Here is an 11893-nt window from a genome sequence, read left to right as displayed (position 1 = left end):
GATGGTGTGCACACGTAAATAACAACACTTGGGGTCTTCAAGTTCTCAAAGTCTTCCAGCATCATAGCTGTTGGATCTCTGTTTAGCGGTTTATTTTTGGGCCTGTGTCTGGCTGACCCAGTCAAACCTTGAGATGTAATAAGGAAGGAGAGTGGGTTATGGGATGAAAGCTGAGGAGCCTACCCAGGACTTTTCCCCTCTCTTTTCCATTTAGTTTCCAGATGAAACCTTGAGGAGCGGAGAGCTGCTGAACATGATCGTGGCTGTTATTGACTCTGCACAGGTGAATATTGAGCTCTGACCTCCCCAGAAAGGTCTGGGAGGCAGCATTAGGGGAATAGGGCCTCTGCTCTCCCTCCAGGCCTGCAGACAGGGAGCCCATGCTCCCTCCTGACTACAGTGATGTGCACTTTCAGCCATGGGGCCTGAGAAGGAAAAGTGGAGCCCAAGCAAGGCAGGCTGAGGTTAGGCCAATCCTGCCTGGAGTTCCCCTTATTCTCCATATTCTTTGGGCACTCCTGTTCCACAGCAAAAGCTGAGGGGGTTGTGGTTTTAGCTCTCAACTGGTCTTTCCTTTGACTTAGAATGAAAATGGTCAGACCATTTCTATTTGCCCTTTTTACCATGCGTAGGTCCCCGAGAGGCTGTAGCTTTGCTCGGGTCCTTCTCAGGCCTATACTGGGATCCCATTTCTCCTCCTCTCCACTTAGTTCCCATTCATAAAAGAGGAAGTTTAGCACCCAAGAATCCTCCTCCTTTTGTCTTTACCCTGCCCGACCTACATCTAGAGCCCAGCCTCTCAGGGTCCTATCCTTCTCAGGCTCAGACCAAGGCTGTAACTACTTTTGCCCAAAATAGTCCTAAGGTTCCCGCTCAGGCCTGTGGCTACTTTATCAGCCCCTTCATCCTTCAGAGACGGCAGCATTCGTTGTGTGCCATCTCCTTACCATTCCTTTAAACTGGGCCTTCACTTCTTCTAATTTTTTTTCCCCCTTATGAGCCCTCCTGCGTCCCCGTCCATACTAGCTTCCTGGCCCCTTTCAGAGCTGATGGGTTCTGCCTCCTTCCTCCACCTCCTTAGCTCCAGGAGCTGGTCTGCCACGTGATGATGGGTAACCTGGTTATGTTTCGAAAAGACTCAGTTCTCAACATACTTAGTAAGTGATCAAACCTTTAGGTACCTGGGAGAGGAGAGGAGGGCAGGGTGTCAGTCCTATGTATTTTACACTATCTGGAAAGCTGGTTCTGGGGCTGGGAAGTTAAGGGGACAGAACTGTACTCCACCCTGGTGTGGTCTGGGGCAGTGTCTTTCTGGATCTGTCCTACCTCTGTAACATCCCTGCTTGGGGTGCTGGTTGGTAGTCAGTGGATTAGAGGTGTATGTATGTGTGTGTTCTTGAGAGAGATGTTTCTTTTGTCTCTTCCAGTTCAGAGCCTAGACTGGGAGACCTTTGAGCAGTATTGTGCCTGGCAGCTCTTTCTGGCCCACAATATTCCCCTGGAGACCATAATCCCCATCCTGCAGCACCTCAAATACAAGGGTGAGTAGGTTTATAGGTAGGGAGCACATCAGACATGACACTTCCTATATAGCTAGGGCAAGGCTGAGGCCTAGGCTTCTAGGATGAGCCCAGATCCATTGTCCTCCTTCCCACCAAAGTGCACAAGGGCAGGCTCCCTGTCAGCCACTTTTGTTCCTTAGATGAGTCCTGTGGGTCCACTATGAGCCAGGCTCTGGGCTGGGGCTCAGGTGGCTCAGGGACTAATAGGAGTGGGGTAGGGGATTCTTCCTGGCTCCTCATCAAAGACTGTCCTTATTCCCTCCAGTAGCTGTTGGGGGATGACAGAGGTCCCCAGATTCCATCCTGGAATCATACCTTCCCCTGAACAGCCTCTGCCCTTCCCTCACAGAGCACCCAGAGGCCCTGTCCTGCCTACTGCTTCAACTCCGAAGAGAAAAGTGAGTTCCACTTCTGGGGCTCTTTAGCCCTCAGTTTTAACATCCCAAGAGCTGCTGTGATCTAAAGGGCTTCTGTCCTGCTCCTTATTGCCATATTTTTTCCTGTCGTTAACATCTGCTTATTCTGCCCTTCCCCCAACGTGACTTACAAATGAGCAGCTCCCCTGGGATCTGGGCTTCCTCTCGACTTTACCCCCCTGCCCACCAGGAGCTGCCCTCGGAGGTAGGGAGGTGGGGACCGGACATCCCTGTTTCCTGCTGCCACAGCAGTTCTAATCCCTGGTGGCTCCTGCTCCCCGCCCCCGCCACCCCATGCTCCTGCGGCCACTGCACAGCTAATCCAAGAGGAGGGAGGGTCAGGGTAGAGGGGTCACGCACCATCCTCACCCTCACCCTGTGCAGAGCAGAGCCAGCTGGACCCATTGTGCCTTGACAGGGTGGGGCAGAGAGGGAGAGGGTGGCAGCCCCCTCTTCCCGCAAAGCCGCTTTAGCAACATCCCCCGATAAATGGGGCAGCAGCTGTGTATCTTATCCTTCCTACCTTTCTGCCTTCCTTCCACCCTTTCTGCTCCCTGCCTGAGAGACTAGAAATGGTGCAGAGTATCCTAGAGGAAGAGGGAAGCTTGGAGGCTGTGTGGGGCTGTGGCTTCACAACCCTCTCCTGCCCCCTTCCTCCAGCTGGAAGCCAGGTTGGCCCACAGCTCTAGCAGGGTAGGGGTAGGGGAGCATCTGCATGTCATATGCTTGTGCTTCTGCCTCCCAGGCCCACTCCCTGACTGTTCCAGGGGAGAACTGAGGGTTCTCCTTCCCAACACACACACGCACACACCTTCTCCTACTACAGCAAGTGAAGAATCTCACTTCTCCTCTCCTGGCTTCCACAGAGGATGAAACCAGGCATTCCTTGGCCTAAGGAGAAGAGGGAGAGGGATGTGAGAGTAGTGGGTGGGTAGGGAGGCCGGGGTTTGGGAAATAAGTGGGAGAGACCCAGCATGCCCTGTGGCCACTGTGCAAGCAGCACCCAGTGCCCCCTTCCTCCCCCAGGCCCAGTGAGGAGATGGTGAAGATGGTGCTGAGCCGGCCCTGCCATCCTGACGACCAGTTCACCACCAGCATCCTGCGGCACTGGTGCATGAAACATGACGAGCTGCTGGCCGAGCACATCAAGTCCCTGCTCATCAAGAACAACAGCTTGCCTCGCAAGAGACAGAGGTGGGACACAGTCCCTGTCTACCCTCCAGGCCATGGCGGTCTGCAGGGACTGCTGCCCGGTGGTGGTGGGGGCTGGTGCTGTCCCAGCCTGGTTTGTGGGCGACATCTAGTGGTCCGAAGCCACATGGCATGCGAGACCACTGTGGCCCCTTCTCCCCATCTTCCAGTGCCCCTGTGGCCAGGATCCCCTGCTCTAGGCACACCTTTCTCACCTGACCCCAGCCCTCCCAGCCTGCCTATCCTGCTTCCCATGTAGGCTGCCTCTGTCTTAAGGGGGCCCTGGCGGGTGGAGGGTGTCTTGCACTCTGGAACCCTCCCGCACTCAGACTCTGGCTCTGGTGATTCCTGCACAGCCTGAGGAGCTCTAGCAGCAAGCTGGCCCAGCTGACTCTGGAGCAGATCCTGGAGCACTTGGACAACCTGCGGCTCAACCTGACCAACACCAAGCAGAACTGTATGCCTTCCACCCTCGGCGTCCAGTGTAGACGGTGCTGCCCTGGCCCAGACTATGCCTGGAGCCAGGCTGGGGGCAGGGGCAGGACACTCGGGGCCACAACCCACACTGGGGATAAAACAACCTTTGGGTGCTATTTAATAAGCTCCCAGACATCTGATGGTTTTTCCTTCCCTACTCTCCCTTTTCTTCCTCTAGTTTTTAGCCAGACCCCAATTCTCCAGGCGCTGCAGCATGTCCAGGCGAGCTGTGACGAAGCCCACAAGATGAAGTGAGGCTCCTGCCACTTTGGGCCTTGGAAAGTAGTAGGGGAAGAGCCTAAGGGAGAGGAAGCCTGCTAGGGACATAAATGTAATGGCCAGCAAGACCTTAGGGTCCAGGGTTGAAGAAAAAGAGGCCTAGGCCTGGGGGCAGAGAAGAGGATGGGAGGTGCCATAGGAGCAGTAGGCTCCCACTCAGAGCTCCTGCTCCTTTTCCTTAGGTTCAGTGATCTCTTCTCCCTGGCGGAGGAATATGAGGACTCTTCCACCAAGCCACCCAAGAGCCGGCGAAAAGCAGCTCTGTCCAGCCCTCGAAGTCGTAAGAATGCCACACAGCCCCCCAATGCTGAAGAAGAGTCAGGCTCCAGCAGTGCTTCGGTGAGAGCCCAGCCAGTGCACAGGGGGAAAAGGAGCACTGGGTGCAGGTGGAGTCGGCACCAGCAGCTCCCCAGGCTGGTAACTTCCCATTTCCCCTCCCATCTCTTCCAGGAGGAGGAAGACACGAAACCGAAGCCTACCAAGCGGAAACGAAAAGGGTCCTCTGCAGTGGGCTCTGACAGTGACTGAGGCCCTGCATTCCCCATCCCAACCCCAGCTGGATTGCTTTCTCCTCCTTGGTGATTCAAAGGTTAATAGAGGCTGGGGAGATTGCAGGGGAAACACCCTTGTCGCATCCCCAAGCTCCCCCAGTGGAAGGAGGAGCTTTCTCCTCTGGCTGAGTTTGAGAAGCTGCCATGCAGCTCCTAGCCCCTTCCCTCCTGGGGCCTCCAGCCCCTCACACTGCTGTTCCCAGTGATATTTGGGATCTGACTGAAGCCAGAGGCTCTGTAAAATCAGACCATAGTGGAAGTCCTCAGCCCCCAGGCAAGGCCCTTCCCCAGTCTCCTCCCCCAGTCTCCCAAGGAGCCATTGCAACAAAGAAGGGAAATGACAAAGGGGCAGCTGGCCAGAGAAGCTGGGATACGAGCAGAGACTCAGTGTGTGGGAGTCCCTTCCCGCTTCCCCCTTCGGGTCTTGGTTTGTTCTGAAGGGGTGTTTTATAGTCACTATCCACATGCCAGTGTGAAGTGGGCATCTGTGACGTGGTCAGGGTGTCCATTCCTAATCATGGGGCAGATGCCGCAAGCATTCAGAAAGGAGTCTGAAAGGATGGCCACAGCCCCATGTGGTGTGCCCTGGAGGCTTAGGTTGGCCTGATGTTGGCACCTCAAGCTACACCAGAGTCCAGGGAGTCCCAGAGGCAAGTTTCACAGAACTGTCAAATGATCCCATTTCCTTGAATCTGGGTTTTTTTTTTTTTGTTTTTTTTTCTTTTTTTGGCAGAGATAATCGTGTCTTAAAAGTTGTTTTTAAATGACAATAAAACAAGCCAGAATGTCTTTTGTGCTGGAGTGTCTGCTGGCGTTTGCCCCGTGCATGTATAGCTTGGTCTTGATTTGATTGGCATCGCTACTTGTAACCTCAGAACATCCCCCTTTCCCTTCCTGTTCTGCCCCCACTTTTGTCTAGAGCAGAAGGGACTTGGCTTTGGCCCCTACCCATCCTTCCTGCTGCCACTGGAGGTGGGAGCCAGGCGCTGACCTATCTATGCAGAACCATCCCCTGTAGGATGAGGCCTGTCCTTTCTCATTTCTCAAGAAATGAGGCTTCCAAAAGGTCTGTCATCCTCCAGTTGAAGTCTGTGTGCCTACCAACAACTGCCGGAGGACTCCCTACTTGACGGGAGGGATACTCCAGCTTGGTCTCCAGGGACAACTGTATCTGGAGATAAAGTTCGGATACCAGGGTGGGATAGAGATGCTCTTCCTTCCACAGTCTGGCCACTTGCTGGGCCATGTGAACCAGCAGAGGAGAGTTCTTTGGCTATGCTGTTGTTCCCCCGCTATCCAGGGAGAATGGAGGCGGACTGAGGAGTGAAGTTTGGGTGAACTGCACAGAGCTGCTCCTCTTCACCCTGAAAATTTGTCTTTTTACAGAATCCAGGTTCTCCCCTCTCTCATCACTGCTGTTCCTTCCTTTGAAGGTCTAAACCACCAGAGGCCTTTTTCCTTCCTCTCTCCTTCCCCAGTTTCCTCTGCCCCAATTAAAACCAGGATGGAGAGCATTTGCTGACAGGCCCCAATTATTGTACCCTTGCCCAAAGGGAGGGGCCTCTGTTGTGGCCCCTCAGAAATCTGGCAGTCTGGGTTTCCACCTTTCCCCTATTTTAACTCTCAGCCCCCACCCATCCCCTGGGGTTGCGGCTGGCAGGAGGGGATGGGCCTGCCTATCCTGCTGGGACTTGCAGAACCAAATGGGCCAGGGGCCAAGTTCTTCATTCTTTTGGGAGAGAGCGATGGTACCTTCCCTTCACGGGAAAATGAGAAACATTGAGGGGAAGATGGACTGCGATCCAAAAGCCCTGGCTATCAGGCCTGGACTCTAGAGATTAGCCAGATGCCTAAACCGCCCAAACCGAGAAAGAACTTAGAAGACAGACATAACCCTGGGATTGAGGGGAGGCGCGAGCACCGCCCCGGACCTGGTAGGGTGCGAGCCGCGAGCAGTCCGGGAGGGAGCGCGCCTAGGGCGGAGCGTAGGCTGTGGGGAGGGCTGGGAGTCCGGGGCCGCCCCACACCCGCACTCCTCCCGGGTTTCTGCTCTCCGCCCGTGGGGAGTGGTGGGGGCTTGGGTGGGAAGGGGCGTGTGCCAGCGCACGCGCGCTCCCGGGAAGGAGAGGTCTCGGCTAGAACCAAAGGCCCTAGGTTTTCGGGAGGGAGGAACAGGGATGTTTGCTAGCGGCTGGAACCAGACGGTGCCGACGGAAGAAGCGGGCTCCATGGCTGCCCTCCTGCTGCTGCCCCTGCTGCTGTTGCTACCGCTGCTGCTGCTGAAGCTACACCTCTGGCCGCAATTGCGCTGGCTCCCGGCGGACTTGGCCTTTGCGCTGCGCGCCCTGCGCTGCAAATGGGCTCTTCGAGCTCGCGCCCTGGCCGCGGCTGCCGCCGACCCGGAAGGTCCCGAGGCGGGCTGCAGCCTGGCCTGGCGCCTCGCGGAACTGGCCCGGCAGCGCCCCGCGCACACCTTTCTCATTCACGGCTCGCGGCGCTTTAGCTACTCGGAGGCGGAGCGCGAGAGTAACAGGGCTGCACGCGCCTTCCTACGTGCGCTAGGCTGGGACGGGGGTCCCGGCGGCGGCGACAGTGGCACGCGGAGCGCTGGAGAAGGCGAGCGGGCGGCGCCGGGAGCCGGAGATGCAGCGGCCGGAAGCGGCGCGGGGCTTGCTGGAGGGAACGGTGCGGCCAGAGGTGGAGGAGCCGCCGCCCTTCTGGCACCTGGAGCAACCGTGGCGCTGCTCCTCCCCGGCGGCCCGGAGTTTCTGTGGCTCTGGTTCGGGCTGGCCAAGGCTGGCCTGCGCACGGCCTTTGTGCCCACCGCCCTGCGCCGGGGCCCCCTGCTGCACTGCCTCCGCAGCTGCGGCGCGCGCGCGCTGGTGCTGGCGCCAGGTAAGGCTGGAGCGCCGAACTAAGGCGCGGCCAGCCACAGAAGGGGGCGTGTCGGGGACCGCAGAAGGGCTTGGATTCATCCCTGGGCCTGGGAAGAAGCCGACTATCCCTTGGGGTTCGAAAGTGAGTGGAGCTAGGAGTCTCCGGGTTTGCAAAGGGATGAGGCTGAATCTTTGGTGCCCCAAGGATCCCCAAGGAGTCGAGTTCCAGGCCTCAGACCCAAGATAGAATGTTCATACCCTTCACCCTCACCCAAGAGCAGTGTGGGCTCGGATGGGGAGGGCACATGGGTCATAGGCTCTTCTAGGTAGAGCCAGGGCCCCGGCGCTGTGCTTTCCCACCCTTCCAGAGTTTCTGGAGTCCCTGGAGCCGGACCTGCCCGCCCTGAGAGCCATGGGGCTTCACCTGTGGGCTGCAGGCCCAGGAACCCACCCTGCTGGAATTAGCGATTTGCTGGCTGAAGTGTCCGCTGAAATGGATGGGCCAGTGCCAGGATACCTCTCTTCCCCCCAGAGCGTAACAGACACGTGCCTGTACATCTTTACCTCTGGCACCACGGGTGAGAGCCGGGCACCATACTTAGCTCCCCGAAACTAAGGCAGAGGAAGGCAGGGTTCTGGGAACAGAGACTGGGACCTCCTCAGCTCCCAGACCACTCCTTCAAAACCCCCAGACAGGATGCTGATTTCATTGGCACTTCCTTTTTCTCTTCATCATTTCACTCCCCAGTCCCTTCACCTCCTACTCATTTCTCCACCTCCCCCAGACCACCCAGATTTCCAGGACAGCCTGGTCTCCATCCTCAGCTTCTGTCCTGCGTCCACCTCTTTCTGTGGGAAACCCAGTGGGGGTGCAAACAGATAGGTAGAGCTTGGAGTCCACCCTTCCCCTGATCACCCCACAACTGCCACCCCACAGGCCTCCCCAAGGCTGCTCGGATCAGTCATCTGAAGATCCTGCAATGCCAGGGCTTCTACCAGCTGTGTGGTGTCCACCAGGAAGATGTGATCTACCTCGCACTCCCACTCTACCACATGTCCGGCTCCCTGCTGGGTGTTGTGGGCTGCTTGGGCATTGGTCAGTCTCCCCAACCCCACCTTCATTAATTCATCCAGCAGACATTTATTAAGCACCTACTATACTGTGAGTCCTCCAGGGTAGATAATCTAGAGGACAGATGGGGCAGAGCCCTACTCACCAAGAGCTCTACAATGGGGCAATGTTACCTGCCTAGACCTACAGACTGAGGAACGGGGCAGGGGGGCCATATAACCACATAACTCCAGGCTGCAGGATCAAAGGCAGGGAAGGACTGTCAGTCCAGGAACAGGCAAATAGAGAAGAGGGAGAGAGAGACAAGGAGGTGAGAGTGTGGAGGATGGGATCTTTGGGGCTGGGAAGTAGGGAAAGGGCATTCACCTCTTCCAAGGCTGGGGACGGGCCAGGGGAGGGGAGAGAGGGCCAGCACAGCTTCCTGACGGTGTGACTCCCACAGTGGGCCCTTCCCGGGGAATGACTACAGTGAAGGCTGGGGTCTGGAAAGAGGGGCTCAGGCTCCCCACTCTGCTCCTAATCTTACCTCCTTCCTTCTTCCCTACTTCCCACTTCTGGCAGGGGCCACAGTGGTGCTGAAGTCCAAGTTCTCGGCTGGTCAGTTCTGGGAAGATTGCCAGCAGCACAGGGTGACCGTGTTCCAGTACATTGGGGAGTTGTGTCGATACCTTGTCAACCAGCCCCTGGTGCGTGGGCACAGATCCTGGGCAGAGCTGCTGACACAGGGCTAGCTCACGGGGAACAGGACAGTTGACAGGAGACACTGAGACAGGGAGTTGGAGGGAGAAGCAGGAAGAAGGAAATGGCAGTGTAAGATAAGGAGCCGGAGATGGCCTAGGCCATCGGACGCTTATGGCCTCTGAGGGAGGTCCCAGTGGGGGGGATTCTGGTGAATGGAGAACAGGAATTCACTGCGGGGAGCAGGCATCTTGGTGCTGAAGCTCCGGCCCCTCTCCCACTCATCTCAGAGCAAGGCAGAACATGGCCATAAGGTCCGGCTGGTAGTGGGCAGCGGGCTGCGCCCAGACACCTGGGAGCGTTTTGTGCGGCGCTTTGGGCCCCTGCAGGTGCTGGAGACGTATGGACTGACAGAGGGCAACGTGGCCACCATCAACTACACAGGACAGCAGGGCGCTGTGGGGCGTGCTTCCTGGCTTTACAAGGTGAGGGGCAGAGAGGAAACTGAGAACCCGTGGAACAGCAGAGGGCTGGCAGGAGAGGGGGCTCGTGTGACTGCAATGATTCAGTACCTGGGTCTCCCTTTCCCCAGCATATCTTCCCCTTCTCCTTGATTCGCTATGATGTCACCCTAGGAGAACCGATTCGGGACCCCCGGGGGCACTGTGTGGCCACATCTCCAGGTTGGTGGTGTTCTGGTGGGGTGGGCGAGGTGCTGAAGCTGGCACAGGAGAACTGGAATTGGAGACGGGTGGATGGGGGCAGGAGGCTCTGGGAAAGGTGACAGCACTCCTGACCCTGGTGACTCTGCCAGGTGAGCCAGGGCTGCTGGTGGCCCCGATAAGCCAGCAGTCCCCATTCCTGGGCTACGCTGGGGGGCCAGAGCTGGCCCAGGGGAAGTTGCTAAAGGATGTCTTCCGGCCTGGGGATGTTTTCTTCAACACTGGGGACCTGCTGGTCTGCGATGACCAAGGTTTTCTCCGCTTCCATGATCGTACTGGAGACACCTTCAGGTATCTGTCCATAACTGGTTCTTCATCCTGGACATCTGATCTCTGTGATCCAAAGCTTCTGAACCTCAACTCCCTGATCTGCCACCTCAACCCGGGTCCTCAGCTAATCTCTCATTCTCAGATCTCACCATTTCATCCCTGTGACAGTCTGGCACGCCGACCTCTGACCTCATCTCCCCACCAAGTCCATGAGGCCCTGACCCCTGACTCCCAGTTTCAGATCTCTGCTCTCTGACAGGTGGAAGGGGGAGAATGTGGCCACAACCGAGGTGGCAGAGGTCTTTGAGGCCCTGGATTTTCTTCAGGAGGTGAACGTCTATGGAGTCACTGTGCCAGGTGCTTGGCATGGAAGGTGGGGGAGGCACCCAGCCACCACCCCGAATTGGTAATACTTGGGCGCAGGGAGCACGAGGCCTTCATGGTGGTCAGCCATGGAGGGGCTCACTCTGTCTCCCACACCCATCAGGGCATGAAGGCAGGGCTGGAATGGCAGCCCTGGTTCTGCGTCCCCCCCACTCTTTGGACCTTATGCAGCTCTACACCCACGTGTCTGAGAATTTGCCACCTTATGCCCGGCCCCGATTCCTCAGGCTCCAGGTAACCAGCCACTACCCCCGCAGCCCCTCACCTCATATATCCTCTCTCCACATATCCACCCCATGTATCAGCTTTGGGAGTTTGATGGCTCCCAAACTCTACAAAGGGGCCCCCAACGTAATACACTCCGTGAAGAGAAAAAACACGGAGGCATACGCTCTTCACCCCACTTCTTTCCTTATCCCTGCCTTCTCCTGGCCTGGCTCTTTCTCCTCCCTGTCACCTCCTCCCCTTAACCTTGACCTCACACTCCCTTTCCCCAGATTTGCTCCTTAACAAAATTCAGGCAACTCCCCTGAACCAGCTGGGCAGAGTCCCCTTCCCTCCAACTCCCTCTGACCCTTCCTCCTGTCCCCAGGAGTCTTTGGCCACCACAGAGACCTTCAAACAGCAGAAAGTCCGGATGGCAGAGGAGGGCTTCGACCCCAGCACCCTGTCCGACCCACTGTACATTCTGGACCAGGCTGCAGGTGCCTACCTGCCCCTCACACCTGCCCGGTACAGCGCCCTCCTGGCAGGGGACCTTCGAATCTGAGACCTTCCACACCTGAGGCACCTGAGAGAAGGACTCTGTGGGGTGGGGCCATGGCAGGGGTGCTGGGCTGTCAGGGACCTTTGCTATACCGGAACTGCGGTCACTATTTTGTAATAAATGTGGCTAGAGCAGACCCAGCTGTCTTTCTGATCTACAGTATCTGTCTTTATCTCTCTGTGGAACTGCTTTTTCCTCGAGAGTTTTCTCCTGGCGTGGAGCCACAGGCCACACGTTCCTGCCCTGACTGGCTGTGGGCCAGAGTCCCGTATCTGGACCTTGGTGTTTTCCTCTCAGGAGATCCTGTGTGACCCTTGTCCTTGGAGAACCTCTGGTTACTGATGTTTGTCTGTGTTCCTGTGTAGCTCACTCTAGTTTTACTCTTCCAGTGCCAGGCTCCCACTGCTCTGTCTTGGGAACTGGAGGACCCGAGGGGTTGGCTCAAAGGGCAGAGGCGGACAGAGGCACACAGAAATGCTGCCCCCCACAGCCAGCCCAAACTGCTCCCCGAGAATCAGGTATGGCCGGGCCTGAGGAAGAGTCTTAACCAGTCCAAACGAGTGTTTGACTGTGGGGGCAAGGATGCTCAAGATACCCCTGTGCCTCGCAGCTGTCTCTGAGAAGCCAATCTTTGAGGGGGAAGAGTGGG

At 57.1% G+C, this 11893-nt stretch overlaps 2 protein-coding genes across 5 annotated transcripts in view; both read left to right on the top strand.

Moving 5' to 3' along the window:
- Positions 1–5265, top strand: part of INTS3 (integrator complex subunit 3) — a 49794-nt gene extending 44529 nt beyond the window's left edge. The window contains exons 22-30 of one of the 2 annotated variants that reach the window (XM_010364755.2): positions 215–283; positions 1082–1157; positions 1428–1541; positions 1912–1960; positions 3005–3172; positions 3526–3626; positions 3825–3897; positions 4108–4264; positions 4376–5265. In XM_010364755.2, coding sequence (XP_010363057.1) covers positions 215–283; positions 1082–1157; positions 1428–1541; positions 1912–1960; positions 3005–3172; positions 3526–3626; positions 3825–3897; positions 4108–4264; positions 4376–4453 — 885 coding nt within the window. In that variant the 3' untranslated portion in view covers positions 4454–5265. Of the gene's footprint in view, positions 1–214; positions 284–1081; positions 1158–1427; positions 1542–1911; positions 1961–3004; positions 3173–3525; positions 3898–4107; positions 4265–4375 lie in introns of both variants that reach the window. The other variant, XM_010364754.2, reaches the window with a different exon arrangement.
- Positions 5266–6479: 1214 nt separating this feature from the next.
- On the top strand, positions 6480–11403 carry SLC27A3 (solute carrier family 27 member 3). 3 transcript variants are annotated; one of them, XM_010364753.2, is made up of 10 exons: positions 6480–7371; positions 7721–7930; positions 8290–8448; positions 8986–9110; positions 9393–9587; positions 9695–9785; positions 9917–10115; positions 10354–10451; positions 10582–10712; positions 11071–11403. In XM_010364753.2, the coding sequence occupies exons 1-10, from the start codon at positions 6654–6656 to the stop codon at positions 11245–11247; spliced, it is 2103 nt and encodes a 700-aa protein (XP_010363055.2). In that variant the 5' UTR covers positions 6480–6653; the 3' UTR covers positions 11248–11403. The 3 variants fall into 3 exon arrangements, with proteins under 3 accessions (XP_010363055.2, XP_030791657.1, XP_030791658.1); XM_030935797.1 differs by having other exon boundaries at positions 6481–7371; positions 9492–9587; XM_030935798.1 differs by lacking the exon at positions 11071–11403 and having other exon boundaries at positions 6481–7371; positions 10354–10500.
- The last annotated feature ends 490 nt before the right edge of the window (positions 11404–11893 follow it).

The sequence above is a fragment of the Rhinopithecus roxellana genome, chromosome 8, assembly GCF_007565055.1.
Source record: "Rhinopithecus roxellana isolate Shanxi Qingling chromosome 8, ASM756505v1, whole genome shotgun sequence".
NCBI classification, from domain to species: Eukaryota; Metazoa; Chordata; class Mammalia; order Primates; family Cercopithecidae; genus Rhinopithecus; species Rhinopithecus roxellana.
Note: the sequence above shows the minus strand (reverse complement) of the source record. Positions and strands in the feature narration are given on the sequence as shown.